At 43.0% G+C, this 20,405-nt stretch overlaps 1 protein-coding gene across 1 annotated transcript; it reads left to right on the forward strand.

Annotated features, from left to right (window-relative positions):
- Positions 1 to 152: 152 nt before the first annotated feature.
- Positions 153 to 18,688, forward strand: LOC119019628 (guanine nucleotide-binding protein G(q) subunit alpha). The gene is made up of 7 exons (XM_037098403.1): positions 153 to 1,446; positions 11,324 to 11,508; positions 13,708 to 13,862; positions 13,962 to 14,090; positions 15,125 to 15,254; positions 16,089 to 16,242; positions 17,361 to 18,688. Exons 1-7 carry the CDS (start codon positions 1,311 to 1,313, stop codon positions 17,549 to 17,551), a joined length of 1,080 nt encoding a protein of 359 aa, XP_036954298.1. The 5' UTR covers positions 153 to 1,310; the 3' UTR covers positions 17,552 to 18,688.
- Positions 18,689 to 20,405: the final 1,717 nt, after the last annotated feature.

Genomic DNA, 20,405 nt, shown 5'->3' on the forward strand with positions numbered 1-20,405 from the left:
AAAAGCAATATAAGTGGAATTACCTTGTATTACACACATGCTGCCCATAGAGAAATGAGTTCAGCTGCTCCATTCATGCACATTTTCTGTTCCACAGGTTGGGGGTATAAATATGTGTGCGTGCGTGTGTGTGTGTGTGTTTGACGTGACACTCCCCCCCCCCCCCGTCGATGGGAGGCCGACGTCACCCTGCCAGCGGAGGAGTGGATGGCCCCTGTAATAAAAATACATGAAGAGAATCGAGGAAACGGAGAAGATTGGCCGGGGGAGAGGAGGCAACAACAGCGCGGCGTCCATTCCCTTTTTTCCCCCTTTTTTAACTCCGTCGCCCCTCGCTGCTCCTCGGACGCCTTTTCACGAAACACCGCGGGGATACACGTCTGCTGCTGCGGCGGCGGCGGCGCCGAGAGCTCCGGCTGAGAAGACACAAATGCTGTGTTATGCTGTGTGGCTTTTTCTTCCCTTTCTGAGGCAGACACACCACAGATAACTGTACTGTATCCCAGCCTAGCGGATTGGAGTGAAAGTCCGCCATATTCTGCTTTACCACGCCCGGGAGTCGAGCCACTGGGGGAAGAAAAAAAAAATAAAGCGACAGTTTTACGCATGTGTTTCTTTTTCCTCTCCCTCTCTGTTTCTCTCTCCCGCTGTCTCTCTCTCTCTCCCGTCGCCCACACCCACCCGACGATCTCTTGAACTGACGGGATTTTTTTTCCCCTTTGGTTTTGTTTTCGGATTAGAAGGAAAAAGAATAAATACATTGGAAGACTTTTGCAGAGAGGAGGGTGGTCCGGGGAGGGGGCACGGATGGCAACGCGTAACGAGATCCCACAACGGAGGATGTGTTTTTTAAAGAGGATCTGTTGATCGCGCTGAGAAGAGGAAAGCAGATTACACACCAATTAAGATCGCACCAGATCATTTGGCTTTTGGACACTGTTTTGAAAAGCTGTCTGGAAGGCCCCGGAAAGCGAACCGAAACAGGGGGGAGGGAGGGGAGGGGGTCAATAATTTCTCAAATATCTTAATTTTTTTTTTGTTTCCTCTCCGGCACAATCTGTGCGCTGTTCACACTCATTATAAGGGCGTCCACGCGTTATTTCCACCACCACCGGGCCTGTGTGAGGACGTTTTCTGGCACTCACAGGCCTCTTGTTTTTGTTTTTTTGGACTCGAATCTGAATTCTGAATGAATCGGTAAAGGAGAGAGGGGAAGAGAACCAAAAAAAAAACAAAAAAAACAAAAAAAACAGAAAAGTGAGTGTTTATATTTAAGGGGAGGGGGGGACGGAGGGGAGAGAGCAGCGAGAATGACCCTGGAATCCATAATGGCGTGTTGCCTCAGCGAGGAGGCGAAAGAAGCCAGGCGGATCAACGACGAGATCGAGAGGCAGCTCCGCCGGGATAAGAGGGACTCACGCCGGGAACTGAAACTGTTGCTTCTCGGTAAGCTCGACACGGAGGAACACGAGGGGGGAGGGGGAGGGGGGGGGAGAGGGGAGAGATGCAGAGCCCAAATTCCTCTCTCCAGAAATACCTATGTCGGGCAGGGGTGGGGAAGGTAGACGGAGGTGGGGGTCTATTAGTGGGACTTCCCACCTGAGTGAAGTTGGGGAGTGTTTGGCTGCAAATATGTCGGTGTTGTGAGTGGAGCGCACAGATTGGCGGGTCAGCAGAGGGGGAGATGCTTGTCCGGTCAGGCCTATAGAGGAAAACACACCTGTTTTGAATAACAACCAGTTAAACAAATGCTCATCGGGTCACCTCTCTGTGCGCTCACGGCAACCTGTGTGGCCGCCAGGCCCCCAGCTGGAGAGAGCCCATCCAGGTGGTGTGTCAGATATCAGCTGGGCCAAAGTCCTAGCGTTTTTTATTGCCAGTAATCTAGGCAGGACTGCAGTTTAACGCATAACCCTGGCAATGATTATATGACAGGTGTCCAGCCAGGCTGGGAGCAGGCTTTCCCCCATCCTTGGAGAATGGAGAAGGGGTTCCCACTGTCCTGGAATAAAACCTGGATAAATCTGGAGCAGTTTTCCAGTCCAGAAAATGAGAGGAAAGGCAGAATGTTCTGGAAAACCTTGTGTTGATTTAAACTCCCCAGAACTTCACAATACAGTGTGGTGTTGGTAGTACAGCATATTTTTTTAACTGTGATCTTAATGAAAGTAAAACTTCCAGCATCCCTTGGTTACTGGTGCTCAGGCAGCCATGGATAAGACATTCACAAGAGTAAAAGACAGTGGTGTTCTAGTTTGATTGATTACAAAATGTATCAGTGTATGTCATAGCAGCCAGATGTGCATGTGTGATGATGTTGTTCATGAACTCACTACTCTTTTATATGCATTTGAATCTTTCCACTCAGCAGAGATAAAAAAAAAAAAAGTGTTAACACCTAAACCTGAATTATCGTAATATCCTAAAAGGTGTGTAAATATCATGGACATAGAGTACCTGTGGATATTTACAGTGTGGGGTTGTTAGATGTGAGGGTGGGGGTGGGGGGGTGTTGGCAATCCTGTCGAGAAGTATTAGTCATACTGGAGACGTTTGAGGAAAAACAAGTCATCTACTCACCATCCCGTTTTTTAATTAGATTTTCAACAAAAAGCCCATTAGTTGTGATGGCCGTGGTGAGTGGTGCCAGAAGCCTCTCTCTTCCCGATCCGGTGCCCTCCTTCTCTCAGCTCCTCGGAGGAGAAGGTGGTGGAGAAGGCGCGGGGGCTTTGCGATCGCGCCGTCTAGCCTGCTTTGTTAACGAAAGCTTGTAGGGTTTATGAGAGGCAGGAGGAGAACGTTTCCCCTTTTGCCCTCCTGTTAGCACCAAAATCCCGACATGAACCCCCACCCCCTTAACAGGATTTGAAGGAGCCGGCTACCTCCGCCCCTGTTAACTATGGACAAATGACTGTGTTGTTGTTGCCCTCTAATCTGTTTTAATACCCAACAATTCGCCCATTATGTAAACAGCCAATGACCCAAACCAAAAAGGCGATGGAAGTTTGAGGACGTAAGCTTGCAGCTCATAACACACAATATGGTATTTATTCAAAGATTACGCATACAATTCAAACTGAAGAATTAATGACTATGACTCATGTTCAATATATTTTTTTGTGTGTGTGTGGTTGCTGCTTATCAGTCAGCCCTCTCAGTCCAGGCTATTATATTTCAGAGTGGTTTAGCAGCACGCCTTTAATGACGGGATGCTTACAATTAATGTCTCTGAGTATCGAGTTGTAGTGGAGATGCAGTCCATTAAGTCGTCGGGTAAAAAGTTTCCTGTAATGATGGATTGCAAGTGAGATTCTTCTCCGACAAACACATATAACGTTTATGATTTTTCTAATGACATTTGACACACTGCTAAGACTCTCTGACTGTCAGGCACTCGTGAGTATAGTCGTTGGCAGAGAGGTTAGATCGTCGGCTGCTGCTGTCATGAATTATTGAAGGGACAAGTTAAGTCATATAGAGGCTGATGGGAGTATAGATAAGAAATGTGGTAAGTATACAGTCCAGGCCAAATCAGGACACAGACCATCATGGAGAGAAGAAGTGCACCTAACAACTTGTGCATGTCTGAGCTTATAATATAGATACCTTGACCAAGAAGGTTATGTTTTCGCCTGTGTCCATTAGTTGGTTGGTTTGTCAGCAGGATTACGCAAAAACTGCGCAACGGTTTTCCATGAAACTTGGATTGAGTCTGAGTCTCCATCACAGAATAGACCCTGTTAAATTTTGGTGTGGATGCAGGAATTTACCCTCAGTTTCTTTAACACTGTGAGTTCTGGTGTTTGTCACCTCTTTTGTTCATTTCTGAGGAAATAAGGCTCGGCTCTTGATGGAAGTATTTAGGCGGCTGGTATCTATGAGTGAGAACAATCTGATGCGTTGTTGAAACTTAAATTATGGTCAGGCAGTTGTGGATGCTTTAGAATTTAGAGTGAGCGATCAAGTTTTGATTTTGGGATTGGGCTTGATTAAATTAAAGGGGGCTGTTGAGCTGTAGTGCCATCCTTGTTATGTTTGAAACATTTTATCCCAGCGAGACTAGAGCTCATCAAAGATATCATCTTATCCACGCAGCCATGAATTCACAGTGAATGCATTTGTTTGTACAGATCCGAGGTGGAAGATGCATTTCAGATCTTATCCCTGAGCCCCACAGCGTAGAAAATAATGATAATGAATAATAAGTTTCACGTATTGTGCAAAAGTAATATCATCAGAATATAACTAAAGTACCAAAAGTACAAGTAGTCCTTACGGAGAATGGCACTTAAGAACAATGTATGTGATATCATTATTGAATTATTGATGCGTTAATGTGTTCATTACCTCAACATTGAAGCTTGTAAAGTGGTTTGACTGTTTCATGTGGTTTATCTGCAGGGAAGCTTCCCCCTCTGGATCAATAGGGTCATATCTTTATGCATAATAACACATCATGATTTATTCGTCGATTAGATTTAGTATTGTTAAACTAAAGCTGCAGTAGCTAGTGAATAAAGTTTTCAGATAGGTGCAGTGGAGTAAGAAGTACAATATTTTCTTCTGAACTGAGTGTGACAGTAGTATAAAGTAGCAGCCAGTGGAAATACAGATACAAATACCTCCTCAAGTTCTGCTGAAGTATTGTAAGATTTTAGGTGATTGAGTGGTTTAGATTTCATACAGACTCCATCACTCCACCGCTCGTGGCAGATGTAGCTGTAGAGAAGCTGTGCGCACTCAGTATGGCTTCATTAGCCCATATGCTATCAGTGTATTATGGGGGTTTTCAAACTCACTAATTGCTTAATGTCCTGTGGGATCCAGCACAAAACTCTCCAGTCAAGTTTGGAAGTTTCTCAATTCTTCAAAATGTCCCTCGCTTGTTGTTGTTGGGTTTTTTTTTCCTCATATAATCTCGGCTCTTAATTCACTTTTAGTCTTTCAAGCCCGCTAATTGCTTTAAATCCACAGGGACTGTGTACACTGAAGCCCGTACAACAGAAACAAATGAGCAAGTATAAGAAACACTGAAAGCGTATCATCCATCCTCTTTGTGCACATAATATCCATTAGGGTGTTGTAAACTGATAAAGGGATATGTACCAAAATTAACACTGGCTTTCACCTGGGCAGCCTACCAAGAATACATAACTAGTCTCAAAGTGGAGGAGTTGATGCAGCGGCAGGGGGAGAGGTGTTACACTTAGGAGCTGTTTGCCACAGAAGAAGCTTAAATCCTGTTTATAGGTGAGTCCATTGTAAGTACGTTTTTTGCCAAAATTATTTCAGATTTAGTGCTTTAGGACGGGACAACACAGAAAAACTGCTGCCCAGTTAATACTGAAGCCTGCTAATTCAGCCGTAAGCATGGAGGATTTGAAAGCTGTTGGTGTTGGAGGATGTTCTGAGATAAAAGACTGAAAAAAAAAACACCTGCAGAAGAGAAACTTTCACTTTAGATCCTATCACTGAATTCTCACGATCCTATGATGCCGTTATGATTATATGATGCCATGATTGTGCACTGTTTGTGTGGACCATGAGTACGATACTTGTAACTAGAAACGCTTCGCCTCGTTGGATCATGTTCGAACACACCAAAGTGAGAATACGTGCATAGTGCGGGCTCTCGGATGATACCCTGCTGAAATAAACAGCATAGACCAGCACCAAAACACAGCATATGCTGGTGGTGCAAGTCACTGGTAAGCTGTTTTTTTTCAGCAGGGTAGTGCATTATAGTAACTTTATTCAAAATTAATGACACAAAGTGGACTGATATTGTTTTTATGTCCACTGAGGGCAACCCTGTTTAGATACGGCTGAACAAGATTGATAATATTTGTAATTTGTTTTGTCTTTACTAGCGCTGAAACAGTTCCTCTGTGACTTGGCAACTATTTTGACAGTGGAATAATCTATCCAGTCATTTTTTTAAGGCAAAGATTTGTTAGCTGTTGCTTTTAAAATGTGTCATTCAAGATCATGAACTGAATATCTTTAGGTTTTGAACTTTTGCTCAGTTCAAATAAGCTGTTTAAATTTGTCAGCCCGGGCCACTGGTCATCATTTCCGGACATATCATTGCTGCATAGAACTTTCTGATTGCATTGTTGTACGTATATCTCATCTACGTGACCTCCCTATTTATTCAGCATTGAAGTTTTAAACATCTTGTTGTCAGTCAAAAGGGTCAGACATGAATAATTATCAGGCCCATCTCCCTCCATTTAATTGATTTGAAATTGCTCAATTACAAAAGTGGCACAGCACCGACTCAAAGCCTCGAGAGAACATTGGACCTAGTTTATGTTGCCTGCCCCCCTTTTACGAACTTTTCCACACGCAGGAAAATTATCGACAAGTGGGATGACACGTGAGGATTTGAAAGTTGAGGTACAGTTATGAACAACTTGGATCATGGAATAGTCACAAAAAGTGATCTACTCAAAGCTTGTTCAAGTTGGCGTTTCCCCCATATCGTGACAGCGTGTTTCATCTGCACATTTTTTGCATAGCCGCCGTTAGAAATATTTGCAAATCTCCAATCACTGTCAGCTGCTTTTATCAGACGAATGAAAGCTGTGGGAACTTTATCGAGGCCGCGACCGAACAAAGTGTCATGTGTCATGTGATTCTTGTATGAATGTGACCAAGTAAGTAAGTTGGCAGTGCAGTCATAGAAAGTGTGGACAAGTGTGATTCAGTTCTGCTACAGCCGGTCATCATACCGTACTTTAATGCAGTTAAATGCTTTTCATATTATCAGCTCTGAATGCCATCTAGTAACAGCGTGGGTACATCAGTATTTTTTTCATTCACTTCACATCTCTGTCTTGTGTTTTGCCGGGAGATTTGCAGGTGCTGCCTCAAGGCCGTCCGCCATTAACGCTGACTTGATTTGACACCCACTAGAAAGTTTCTCTGTGAAAGAGAAAAAACAACAAAACCCAACCACTCAGATCATTTTCCACAAGCATCTCTCTGGAATTTCAACTGCCCCAAAAGAGATCAGGTTCAGATTGATTCTAGGGGATTTATCATTCCACAGATTGATAACTGAACATGCATATTTTAGAGTTATTTCAACTACTTTCAATTCTATAAAGCAGTTTGATAATCCTTAAGTTTAAGACTGTTGATGGGACATAGAAGCTATTTCAAGATGTCACTTTGGGCTCTCTGAAAGAGCGCCGAGCATTTTGTACTTAGATTAATTGCCAGGTTCGTCGCAGCTCTAATGTCCAAATACACTAAAATGTTAAGAGGAAATAACTGTCAGACTATTGGGGTTTTAAAGTGAGGGACTGTCAAAACAGTGGCCAAGATGCAGGGTTTAAAAACCACGGTCCAGTAATCCATGTTGACGAAGGAAACATCAGAGGTAAATGTTATTGTGTTTTCCAGATCTGACCTCTGCACAGATGCTCCAGGTTGTAGTTAGAGACACGCATTGTAATTTAGACGGGAGAATTTGGTACTAAAGTTCGTCTGCCGTCTGCTCTGTGGTGTCTCTCTCTCCTTGAGTCAGCTCCGTGCATCGCTGACACTGTCGTGGTGATGCATTCAGGGGTTGTTGAAACCTTTCAAGATATGTCTTGTGAACAACAGCTGGGAGAAGCTTGTAAATTCACACAATCCATTTGATTACCTGAATATGAGCTTAGTCTTTGTTTGACCACTTAAAGTTGAGAAGGGAAGTCTGGGTTCTCTTCTGTTCTTCCTGAGTTGACCAGTCCTGGAGCTTGGCCTCTGGCTGTGGAGTCAGATCAGACACGCTCACCTCAGGTGTAACGCCGATCCCATCCACACCAACCTCAAACGCCCAGGATAAATCTTGGGTCACTGCATTTGTTTGAAAGGTGACTCAGCAGCCTCTAATGGCAGGCACACACTCATACTAACTCATCCTCACTGTGTTTCTGTATTTTTGAGCTTCTCTCATGAGTATCAAAGAGAAGATCCGGTAGGACACAGATGCAGACAAGCGATAGCAATATATTGATAAGCAATATTTGAAAGCTAACCCTTTTCTTACAACTAATACAGCTGTTGGTCGCTCAGTTTCTGTGAAGACTTCTCTTTTTTACAGCCTTGGGGAGCCTGTATGAAATACCGTAGCCTTGTAGGGAAGTAGCTTATAAATTAAGTTACCTCTATGGGGAACACATATTTTTGAATAGGAGGATCCCCGGAGAAACATTTACTCCACACACTTTAAACTTTTAAAAGCAGACTCGGCTTTCTTGAAATTAATTGCTGTCCATTTTTTGCAATACAAAACTGAATTGCAATGAATTTTAACATTCACTAGCCATTTGACCAGTGAACCAACACATCAATTTTGCACGCTGTCAGCATCCGTTCATCAGGTCAGATGTGGGGAAATTGGAGGCCGTCAATAGTCATAAATGGATGAATTTATGAACCACTCGCATGTGTCTTCCTGTTTGAGGACACTGGGTTCTTTCTCTGTTTGAACAGCAGATCCAAACTGTGCCTCACAAGAGCAGCTCAGATCCTTTGTGCCTGTGCAAATCCAAAACCCACTGGCACAGTTAATTTAAGTTTTTGCGATTACTCACTGTTCCACTTTGCCTGTTTTTAGATAATAGAATGTGTCTATTTTTAGGGCGGACGCTGTAAAGCATTAACTCTTGTTCAGCACTGTTTGTGGTCTGCAACAACTAGCATGTGTCATCGAGGTTAACGTGAGGAGGTGGACAGAGTGTGTGTGTGTGTGTGTGTGTGTGTGTGTGTGTGTGTGTGTGTGTGTGTGTGTGTGTGTGTGGAAAACACGTGGTGACGGGACCGACTCGCCCTCTGATGCTGCAAGGTGAATATTTGAAAGAGCACCAAGGGACATGCAGTAGTGTTTTTTTCTGGCATTAGCATGTAGCACTAACGAGCAATAGAAAATCCAATTCAAAATCAAATGGAGCGAGCAGGCATGAACTTTGCCCTGGTCTGTGGAGATCCGTGTGTGCAGACTGTGTAGTACGACAAGACTTAGTGTAGCCATACTTTCATATTTCAGAGCCACCTTAACTAAACAAATAGACAAGCAGAAAGAAGTTGTATGAGGAAACACACTGTATATTCTGATGCTTTTGTGTGCATGGTGAGCTTTGATACGATCACATTTGCACGTGTCGTAGGCCAACTACCATACTGACATTTCTACAAAATGTGTCATATCACATTTACTTTATATGTTTATTGCCTGACTTTTTATATTGGGAGGTGGAGGGGATGGTGGTGAAGTTACAGACGAGAAGCCTGGACAGCCAGAGAGCATAAGTGTGACACCACTGGATAGTTTTTAAGGACACAATGGGACAATTTCCAGCCGTGTTTGTGGTGACAAAAACAAGTATTTTAAGTCGAGGGATGATCTTTTCCTAAACCTTACAAACAGTTACTTGTGCCTAAACATAACCAGAGCATGAGCGTTGTCAACATATCTGCAACTGCAAACATTTATTTTGGCTGTTGCATTTCCTCATAAGTTCATTCACTTTAAAAATCTAATTTCTAAATATGATCCAAAGTACTTGGCTGAAGAGCCCCTCTGATGTAACGGTGCTGACTCCAGTTTCCTTGTTACGACCTTCCCGGCTCATTTCAGGCTTCTGAGTCAGCAACCCTACAAAAGAAAAGCTGTTTCCGTAGAGTTTATTGTATTTCAGCAATAGCCTGTAGCTTGGTTTAGTTGAGTGCGTGCTCTGTGTTGTGGGCCCACAGTAGAGAGGCAAAAATAGAGTTTATAATATACAGTACAAAGGAGCGAAACACATCCAGACTTTTACAACAGTTTGTAGGTTACTCACTGGAATGCAGCACGTCTCTTGGGCACTGCCATGCAAAACACACACACACACACACACTCACTGCTTCCTGCCAAGTTTTTCAAGAGTTAGCGGTGAGGTTAAGTTGGACCGTCATGTGGGTCTGCCAGAATTCTCAATGAACCAAAGAGAAACTACACCCCCGGCTCTTCACACCCAAACAGTCCCTGTCACCACTGAGAGGAGAGAGATGTTGTTCTTGGTCCGTCCCCAGACCAAGCAAACAGGCCGAGAGGAGAGAAGCCAGCGCATAATATTATATGTGTGAATGACTGAGTGAGTGAATGAGTGCATACTGTATATGTGTGTGTGAGTGTGTGTGTGTACTGTGTATCTGTGTGTATAAATGTGTGTGCACGTGATAGGATGTTGGTACAAAGAGCCATACATCAGCTTTCAGGAGAAGTCTTCATACACATTCACATTTTGAAACGTTTTTAGAATAGTTTACATTCCCAGATACGGACAGATCTTCATCTTTACCTAACATCGGCGGCTCCATCCATCAAGTGATGGCGTTTAAAGGCAGGAACACACTGGCCCAAACGTTGTCTGAAATGTTTGGGGAGACTCGGACAGGTTCGGGAACAAATCTGTTCGGTGTGTTCAGCTGTGTTGGAAGCTTTTGGAACCGCACAGACGGTGGTTGGCGGTCAGAGGACTGGACGCATTCGGATACTCTGATTGGTTGTGTGCTAGCTGTTCAATGACCATTCTGATTGGCTCATGTCAAACGAATACTGAGCCAGTACTGTGTGTGCTTTGCTTTTCTCTGATAATCTATGGTCTCCCGTTTCCAGGTTTTGGATTACTGGCACGAGTCTACCGCCACCTGATGTTAACACTTATTGCTACTTGCGCAAGCGCAGAGAGAGTACACACTACTGTGTAGTTGGCAGAAGTCGAGGCGGTATGTTTCAGTTCAACTTTTCTGCTGAACAGATCAGACGAGAGGCAACGGAGTGGCTGGATAAAGGCAGGTGGTCGCTGGTTTGAGTCTGGCCGGTGTGTGGGCCCCTTAATTCGGACGCATCAATATTGTGTTACAGCTCCAATCAGACAAACTCATTCAAGCCAAAGTAATTGCACTTCACAATATTATCCTGATGATCATCAAAATATGCTTAGAGCCCTTTAAATGGTTCTTAAACATACAGTGCTATACTTACTTCACCTTACAATTTTTTTATTGCATCACTGTGGAACAAACTCTCTGATTGTACTCATTAGCACCCCCTCCTCTTGTTGTTCAACTCTAATGAGCTAATTAATTGTTTTATTATAATAATACAATTTTTGTTCCCTTTTTCCCCCAGTAGAGCTCCAGGAAAAGTCATAAAAGGCTAAATGTCTATTTAAGGAGCGTGGATGCTGACACTGGAGATTACATGTGCTGCCTGGTATAAAAAAAGAAAACCTACAAAATAAATCAACTCTGCTCATTTGTCCTCTTTTCTCATCTATTTTCTCAGGCACTGGGGAAAGTGGGAAAAGCACGTTCATCAAACAGATGAGGATCATCCACGGCGCCGGCTACACAGACGAGGACAAAAGGGGCTTCACCAAACTGGTCTATCAGAACATCTTCACAGCCATGCAGGCAATGATCCGAGCCATGGAAACGCTCAAGATCCCCTACAAATATGAGCACAACAAGGTAAACTAGATTCTGTGTTGCACAAACATCTCAGCTGAAATAAAGACTGACTTATAATTCCAGAGAAAGATGCTGCGACGCGGCCACGGCGTCGTCGTATATTTTTAGAGCCTTGTCTATCTTATGCGGAGCAGCCATCCATAATCGCTTCCTGTGCCCTTTTCACACTTCCTGTGTCCTTACAGCACACTAGCCCTCCGTCACGTATTTGCGTATGCACATATAATCGCACAGCAGAGGCCAACTTTGACAGAGTTTTCTGAAACTTCCACTTCAGCAGGTCTTCTCTATTCTCCTTTTATTTTCCACTTGTTTCTCCGCGCAGTCGTAGCTTTGGGAGCTGTACTAATGACCTCTTACTCGCAGTTCATTCCCTCCGAGAGTGACAAATGGAAGGAAGTGGAGCGTAGTAGTCTCCGCCATCAGAGACCATTTCAGGGGTGACAGCTGACCTCTCTGCCTCGGCTCCTGCCTGCCTGGCAGTGGTCCAGTGGCATGCTGTTGCTCACTGCAAGGTTTCGTGGAGATTTGATTCAGAGGGGTTGATGGATTACTCAGGCCGTAATGTTGGGATGTTAGATTTAGGACGGAGTAGATTTTATAACGTACAGGTACAAATGGTAAGGGGGGAGGCTGCCATTCATTTAATCACTCATCAAAAAAAAAAAAAAAGGAAACCTAAATCTCCTGTCTACCAGGTGTGCAGTGGAGAAGACACAGTTTAAACCACAAGATTTAAAATGGCATCACAACCCAGTAACTGGAGCACAGGCACTCTTTGAGACTGTGCTGTTGTGGTGGACCGTCATTCTCTGTGCGCTTTCGCTTCCCTCATGCTCAGGCAGAGTGAAACTGAATGTGCTGTTTAAGCCCAGCAAAATCAGCCACTTTGAACACAACAAAAAGGGTTAGTCATCCCTCCAGTATGCTGAGAGGGAAAATAATGCTGCCGTAGTCAGTTTTTATTAAAAGTAGAAGAACAAACGCTGGTCTGGTAGATCACCAGGTCGTGCGCTTGTGCTGTGGCTTAGCCGATCCCCTTCGCTGCACGTCGCCTCGTCTCTCAGCTCATGCAGTATAAAAAAAAAGTCAAAAAACAGCCCTGCACACACATTGCATACTTAAAAACAACCATGCTGACATCTAACATCTGCAAAAGCCAGTTTGTGTGCGTACAATGTTACCGTGTGAGAGCAAATGGGTGAAACCAACCTTTTGATATAATGTGGCAGCAGTGAGGCGGCCTCCAGTTCCACCTCCTCTCTCCTCTGAATGATTAGGTTATAATTAGATAATAAAAACAACAATACATATGTCCGGACTGTCACGCTGGCAGCTGTGGGGTCAGTGTTTCTTTACATATTCAGGCTTTGTACTTCAATGCAGCAGGCAACACACTGTAAAAAAGTACAACAAAACTACGGAACACCGGTGTAACTTTATACTCAACATCCCTGTGCTCACATGAGAATAAAATGGGAACTGTTATACCTTTGACCTCTGATATCACAAAGGAAGCGAAAATGAAACCTGTCGATGGCGTCTACACCGACATTCCTACTGAAGGCCAAGATTGTTGGCTAATAAAAGCTGCCATGTTGACGAGGAGATTCACTATAAATACAAAACTCCTGTCTTCTCTGTGACTGAATGCCGCTCTGATTGTTTACTTGTTTACTTTTTTCTTGTTTACTCTGCCCCGTCCATTACAGCACATAAAACAGCCATAACATGAATAATTGTATTTTGTGCTGAATGACTTTACACTCTACAGGGAGTTTAACCAAATGAGGATTAGATGAGCAATATAAAAGTCATGTTGGTATGTTTAATATCGGTCTGATTTATGGTAATAAAACCGTTTCAGCATTCAAGCGTATGTTGATCTTGTGTCCTGGGAGAGTTTTAACGGGAATCTGGGACGGCCACACTTTCCCCTTAATAGGCCCAGCAGGATTTGAGCTTCAGATATTTGGTCCATGCTGAGCCTGGAGGTGTAAGGAAAGTTCTGGATATAGAAGATGTGAGGGAGAAAATAAGCCAGTTATAATTAGGACCGCATAACCTGTATGTTGATTGGCTTTCATAGTTACTGTCTTTTGATATAACCAAAAAAAAAACAAAAAAAAACCCCAAAGTTGCTGCAGTTTTGTTGATTGAAGTATCACTTCTGTGCTTGCTGTTGTTTCTTCCCTCCAGGCAAACGCCAACATCGTAAGAGAGGTGGATGTAGAAAAGGTCAGTGCGTTGGAGAATCCCTACGTAGATGCAATCAAGAGCTTATGGAATGACCCGGGCATCCAGGAGAGCTACGATCGAAGGAGGGAGTACCAACTTTCAGACTCCACTAAATAGTGAGTTGAAAATAAGTTGAGCGTCAGGATTTTGGGACATTTCAGCGAGGACTTTTCTAAATATGTAGGTTCATTTTCTGTGTGTGTGTGTGTCTGTAGTTACCTGAACGCGTTGGACCGGATCGCCGAGCCGGCGTACCTTCCCACCCAGCAGGATGTGTTGAGGGTTCGAGTCCCCACCACGGGCATCATTGAGTACCCGTTTGACCTGCAGAGTGTCATATTCAGGTGAACAGAGAGATGTGTTCAGAAAACATCATTTTGTTGTAAATACTCACAGTTCATCACTTCTTTCCTGTTAGTAAAAGTACATAATATGTGAAAGCAAAAGTTCATTGAAAACACTTTACTGTTAAGAGCTCATCTCTGTTCTTATTATCTACATTATTTTTAGCCCCCTGATACCCTGTGTGAATATATGCTTGTCCTCTCACTGAAGCAGAACCAGTGTTTTCCACAGTAACGGGACAAAAATCTTCTTCCTTAGTGAATTGAACAGCGTATCAGTCATACATGAAGATCACAGTGAGAAACTTTATTAATTGAATACTGCCAACACTGTTTATTATTGGCTAGCCCCTCAGCTAACGTTTCTAAAGCCTTGAACGAGCCGCCTTCTTTCACACTGGACAAAAAAAGCCTCAAACATCTGGCTTTTGTCTTCAGTGTGAATGTGTATAATTTGCATTTACTCCCGCATCAGTTGACTCTGCAGTAGTCTCGGGCATTAATCGGTTCTGGCTTCGATCGGCTGTGACAAGAACACAACATCCAGATGAACATCTACATTTTGGCACCTTGTCAGGCACAATGTAGTGATGTGTGTTGAAGTCAAGGCTGCTGCTTTGTTGCTACTTATCTCTGCTGAAGCAGCATTTAAACATCGTCCATTCTGCGCTGAGTTTGATATAGAGACCGAAGTCAAATATTTTTATTCAGAAGCAACCACAGTTAGTGGCTTCGCCGCCTGTCAGCTGCCTGACTGGTACTGCTCATGTACAACTCTCAACAGAGATGAGTAAGAAGTGAGATGTCTTAGGAATCTTTGTTATCAGCTCTGGGAAAAAAATTTATTTGCCAAATTTTGAATGTTTCTGATAAAGACTTCAGGTTTTGAAGAAGAATGCGAGGAACAAAAACACACTTAAAGCGTGTTTGTCTTTACATGAGTCTAACATTCAGGCAGGCTTGTTCACAGTTTCAGTGCTTGTAGTGACTGATTTCTCACTTTTTGGATGCCGCTGCTGCTGTCTCCGTGACAGGATGGTGGATGTTGGAGGTCAGAGGTCGGAGAGGAGGAAGTGGATCCACTGCTTTGAGAACGTCACATCCATCATGTTCCTGGTGGCGCTTAGCGAGTACGACCAGGTTTTGGTGGAGTCGGACAACGAGGTGAGTGACGAATACGCACGCACTGAAAATCAGATTTATTTATGACAAACAGCAGCGAGTAAATGTAATAAACAAAGTGATTATTGTCTGTGCGGTGCTTTTCGTTTCACATTTTCATAAACGATTTTGCAGATTTAAAAGCTTTTTGTTCTTTGACGTGGAAGCTATTTTCTTATTTAAAACAATGGAAATCAGATTCTGCTCCTGCCTGGCCGTGCTCCACCTTTTTTTTTTTTTTCCTTCCCCTTGGAAAGCATTTGTAAATGATCAGCCAGCTGTTTTGAATACCGCCTCAGGCCACATCTCCTTCTTAAAAGGATATAGCAGTTGTGTCAAGTGTGTTAATGAGCAGCTGTGTGTTCCTACGTGTGCGTTCTTGAGCCCATGTTTATTTTTTCCCCTCCCGTGCTTCCTTTGCTGCATCAAACTACAGAAAACAGAGGACAAAGCAGCTGCACGTCCGCTGTATTGTGACGTCGTTAGATTAGTTTTTATAATATACAGGAGATATTCTGTTTAGCCCTTGTTATACGCCGCCGCGCTGGTGATAGCCGAGGCTCGCTTTCAGAATGTTGTTTTGTTCAATTAAGTGCAGAAATGAAGTGCAAGAAGAGGAATTAAACTCTCCAAAGTCAGCATGGCCGCCCTTCCCTCTCATATTTACTGCTCTCCCTCTGGTGCTGTAAAACATTTATTAAAATCTGTACTTAATGAGTGTGAAAGACTGCGGTTTAATTAACTGATTAACTCTCCCTCTGTCTCACTGTCTCTCTCTTCTGTTTCTGTGTGTCTTTCTCCCCACCCCTCCTCACACACACACACACACACACACAGAACCGTATGGAGGAGAGTAAAGCTCTGTTCAGGACAATAATCACGTACCCCTGGTTCCAAAACTCCTCTGTCATCCTCTTCCTCAACAAGAAGGACCTGCTGGAGGAGAAGATCATGTACTCTCATCTGGTCGACTACTTTCCAGAGTATGATGGTGAGTCACAGCAGCAAGTCTCGAGCTGTAACAACAACAACAACAACAACAACAACAACAACCAAAACATAAATAACAGTTAAAACAATATTTAATATTTTCAAATTGTGAGGCTGCATGATATATTTTTCAGATAAACTGTATTGGACACATAATAAAATACAAACTATTCCTTTATATATGACACAGAATTTGATATAATAATGACGTATTGTCAATGCAAGCCTCACTTTTCACTTGTCAGCCATGAGGTGCCATGTTGAACTTCCAGTGACCAGCATGAGAGAGTTGCTGTGTCTCACTTCAGTGTCTGCATCCTTCAGAGGAGCATTTGAAGGCCAATTACGTAACAACGCCGCGTAAAGGCTCTCCCAGTTTGAAGGCTCCTTCAAATGCAGCCCACAGATGCGGCCTTCTTTTCCCTCTTTTTGGAGGATGCACCACATCACATATTGCACATCGCATTGCCTCACATATCCCAAGATTTGTTGCGTGCCCGAAAAGAAGAAAGAAAGAGAGAAAATGGCGACATCACGTGGCGTAGATCGTCACTTTTGCAGGCCTGGGTGGCAGAAATCGTGAGGTAAGGGTAAAACATCTGGTGACGCAACCAGGACATGCTCCAAAGGCTAAACCGTCCCGTTTAACAACGACTGACGCAGTCAAGAAGGTCTTTCTAAAGGACTTGACATCGAAGACCGCAAAGGTCGGGTCCTTCGACAGATGCAGATCCTGAACACAGCAACAGTGAGAGCAAGAACACTAAATTTAACACACCTGCTCCCCATTCACACCTGAGACCTTGTCACACTAACGAGTCACATGACACCGGGGGAGGGAAAATGGCTAATTGGGCCCAATTTGGACATTTTCACCAGTGGTTCAGACATGAATGGTTGTGTGTTGAGTTATTTTGAGGGGACTGCAAATTTACACTGTTACACGAGCTGTACACTCAGGACTTCACATCATACCAAAGTGTCATTTCTTCAGTGTTGTCCCATGAAAAGATATAACAAAATATTTGCAGCAATGTGAGGGTTTCAAGGAGAAGGAGAATAAGTTCATTGTTCCCTCTCGACAAGTCAATTCACGAAGCGCTGTCCTCTCCTCTCCAGGGCCTCAGAGAGATGCCCAGGCAGGGCGAGAGTTTATCCTCAAGATGTTCGTGGACCTGAACCCAGACAGCGACAAGATCATCTACTCCCACTTCACCTGCGCCACCGACACAGAGAACATCCGCTTCGTCTTCGCCGCCGTCAAAGACACCATCCTGCAGCTCAACCTGAAGGAGTACAACCTGGTGTAGAGCGGAGCACTGACACACACACTGACTGACGCAAATCTGTGAAACGATACATCATATATACACACACACACACACACAAGAAAAGGAAAAATCCAAGAAAAAAATCTAATGGTTGCATAATACTAATTTATTTGCCATTTGTTGATCTCTTGGAGCCCGAGGGGCGAGCAAAGTCAGTTTTATCTTGCTATTTAAGAAGGAGGCAGTGAAATACAGGGAGAGGGGGGCGACGTACTCTGAAGGGTCGGCCAGGGATTCGCTGTTGACTGAACAGCGACGATCCTCATTTCTAGGCTTTGCGCATTGTGAAGTTCTGTTTTTTTTTTTGTTTTCGTTTGTGTGTAGTTTTTTATGAGAGAAAAAAAGAAAACTACTTTGTGCACTTGAGGTTTTGGTGGCTCGTTGTGTCCATCAGAGCTGGAACAAATGCAATGTGCTCCCTGCCTCCTGCCTTTTTATAAACAAGAAGAAGAAGAAGAAGAAGAAGAAGAAGAAAGGTTTTCATTCCTTTTTCTTTTCGTCGCTCGGTTCTTCTGAAGCTTGGTCATGAAACCGATCTGTAATCGACCATTTTCCCTCAAATGAGAGATCGGCAGCTCTCCCCATAAATAGGCATAAAACTGTGATTTTTAAATTATTTGATACCTATTTGGTATTGACGTCAGTCATTATTAGTATTACGTTGCATTTTCTTGGTACCGTCCAGTAAGTAGAGCATGTGTGACTGACAGCGGGTTCACCAAATGTTTTTTTTGTGTGGAAGTAGCTCAAGTCTCATGTCAGTTTCTCCATCACAGTTCAGTATTGTTGGCTTTAAAGATTTAAAAATTGCTTTCTGAGCTGCGAGGCGACATAAAATCAGCACAGTGCTGGTTTCACTTTACACAGACTGAAGAGAGTTGAGGAGGTTATAATTTATGACGCCGTGTTGTTGAAAGATTATGTTCAACTGTGCCACATTAACACTTTTTCCATTCATTATGGTGACGTGTGTATTTATTGCCAATGCCAAAACAACTCGACTTTACTGCTCAAATGGAGGGAGGCAGAATCGGACCGACCGACTTCACTGACTTGACTCCCGACTGATCGACCGACTCACTCCTGAAGTATTCAAGGATGGCGCCCTCACACACACACACACACACACACACACACACACACACACACACACACACACACACAGAGTTCGTTAGCAGAGAGGAGGACGCCACCACGTGTGCTGAACTGCCCGAACTGTCCAATCACGGCCTGCGGACTATCCAGTCGCATCTCAGCTGTGTGTTTATTATAATCGTCCAATCACAGCCCGGCTGAGTTGACTGTTCAGTAGCAGTGGAGGACGCATTCGGCTGATTGCTTCATTAAAGGGCGTTAAAGAGTGTCGATGTTCAGTTTGTACCAAAGTAAGCCCTCCTCGTTTCTGATTGGCACCTTTTTGATTTCCTCATTCCAAAGTTACTTTTTTTTTTTTCTTTTTCCATGAACATAAGCCTGTAATTTACATTTATTGAGGCATAGTGCAATTATGAACGCTATAATCATTGTACATACATCTCTCTCTCTCTCTCTCTCTCTCTCTCTCTCTCTCTCTCTCTCTCACACTCTCTCTCTCTCTCTCTCTATATATATATATATATATATATATATATATATATATATATATATATATATATATATATATATATATATATATATATATATATATATATATATATATATATATATATATATATATATATATATATATATATATGGCAGCATCTTTGTTGGCTTTGTAATCATCTTTTTTTTTTGGCAGATTGAATGTGCGGTATTGAAAATATGTATCTATGTAATTGTATTGTATGTCTAATGGCTAATTCATTTTTGGAAGAAAAAAAAATCTGTTATTTACATGTTTGTTTTTGTTTCCCTTTTTTTCAGAGGAGAATGTACATTTTTTTTTTTTGCTTTTTCTCTCAGCTTCAAAACTGCATAAAGAGGAATATTATCATCCAACAACAGATTGATTGGTATGCCAGTATTTAGAGTAGCCGGTCTGTTAAATTAACTGTTTTATATGAAAAAAGCTGCAGACTGAATCCGATCTACAGGGCTAATTGTAATCATTAGAGTAAACACATATATAGCTGCAATCACATCACACATTGGTTCTTACTCTTTTATATTTAGTTTCATTATTACTTCTCAATAAGTATTGATTATCTTTGAGGCACATTGTGATCCTGAACATCCCCCCAACCCCTCCACCAAACACCTTTCCCCAGGAGAGATGTTTTATTGGATGACAGGCAGGTAAAGTTAAGTGTTGCTGATAGAAATTCAGTATTTTAGAGGCTGTCAGACCATTTTTGCCTGTTTAGAACATTTACAGGGGCTTTATTTCTCTTACGTTTGACTTTAATTTCCATTGTGATTAGAATGTACAGTATTGCTTCAGGATTTATTTATGAGAAGACGCTATTAAGAGAAAACACACACACACACACACACACACACACAGTTCACATGTACATATTGCCTTACTGAATAAGCTGTGCCTCATGAAGTCTCATGCAAGGCACCTGTGTTTTTATGAGAAGTGAAGCTAGTGCGGCCCGATAACGTCCCTTTTGTGCAGCTGGAGGGGATTGTTCTTTTCATCACTCTGTGCTGTCGGAAGACATCGAGAACAGCTCTGAGCCGCAGCTCGTGTGGCTGAGATGACGTGATTAACCAGACACTATGAACACATCATGAGTGAATTGTAACCGGAACACGCTTTCTCTCTGTTGATTTCATGCTGAGACCTCCACGCCACAGTGCTTTGTCCTGCGTTTAACTGCCCCGTGTGTTTTGCAAGATGTCACAA

Source organism: Acanthopagrus latus, chromosome 5, assembly GCF_904848185.1.
Source record: "Acanthopagrus latus isolate v.2019 chromosome 5, fAcaLat1.1, whole genome shotgun sequence".
Taxonomy (NCBI): Eukaryota; Metazoa; Chordata; class Actinopteri; order Spariformes; family Sparidae; genus Acanthopagrus; species Acanthopagrus latus.

Bases quoted from the DNA above. Each gene is read 5' to 3' on its own strand.
- LOC119019628 (XM_037098403.1), top strand. From the start codon at position 1,311: ATGACCCTGGAATCCATAATGGCGTGTTGCCTCAGCGAGGAGGCGAAA. The intron at 11,509-13,707 runs GTAAACTAGATT...TCTTCCCTCCAG, and splicing joins ACAAATATGAGCACAACAAG to GCAAACGCCAACATCGTAAG. The intron at 13,863-13,961 runs GTGAGTTGAAAA...GTGTGTCTGTAG, and splicing joins CTTTCAGACTCCACTAAATA to TTACCTGAACGCGTTGGACC.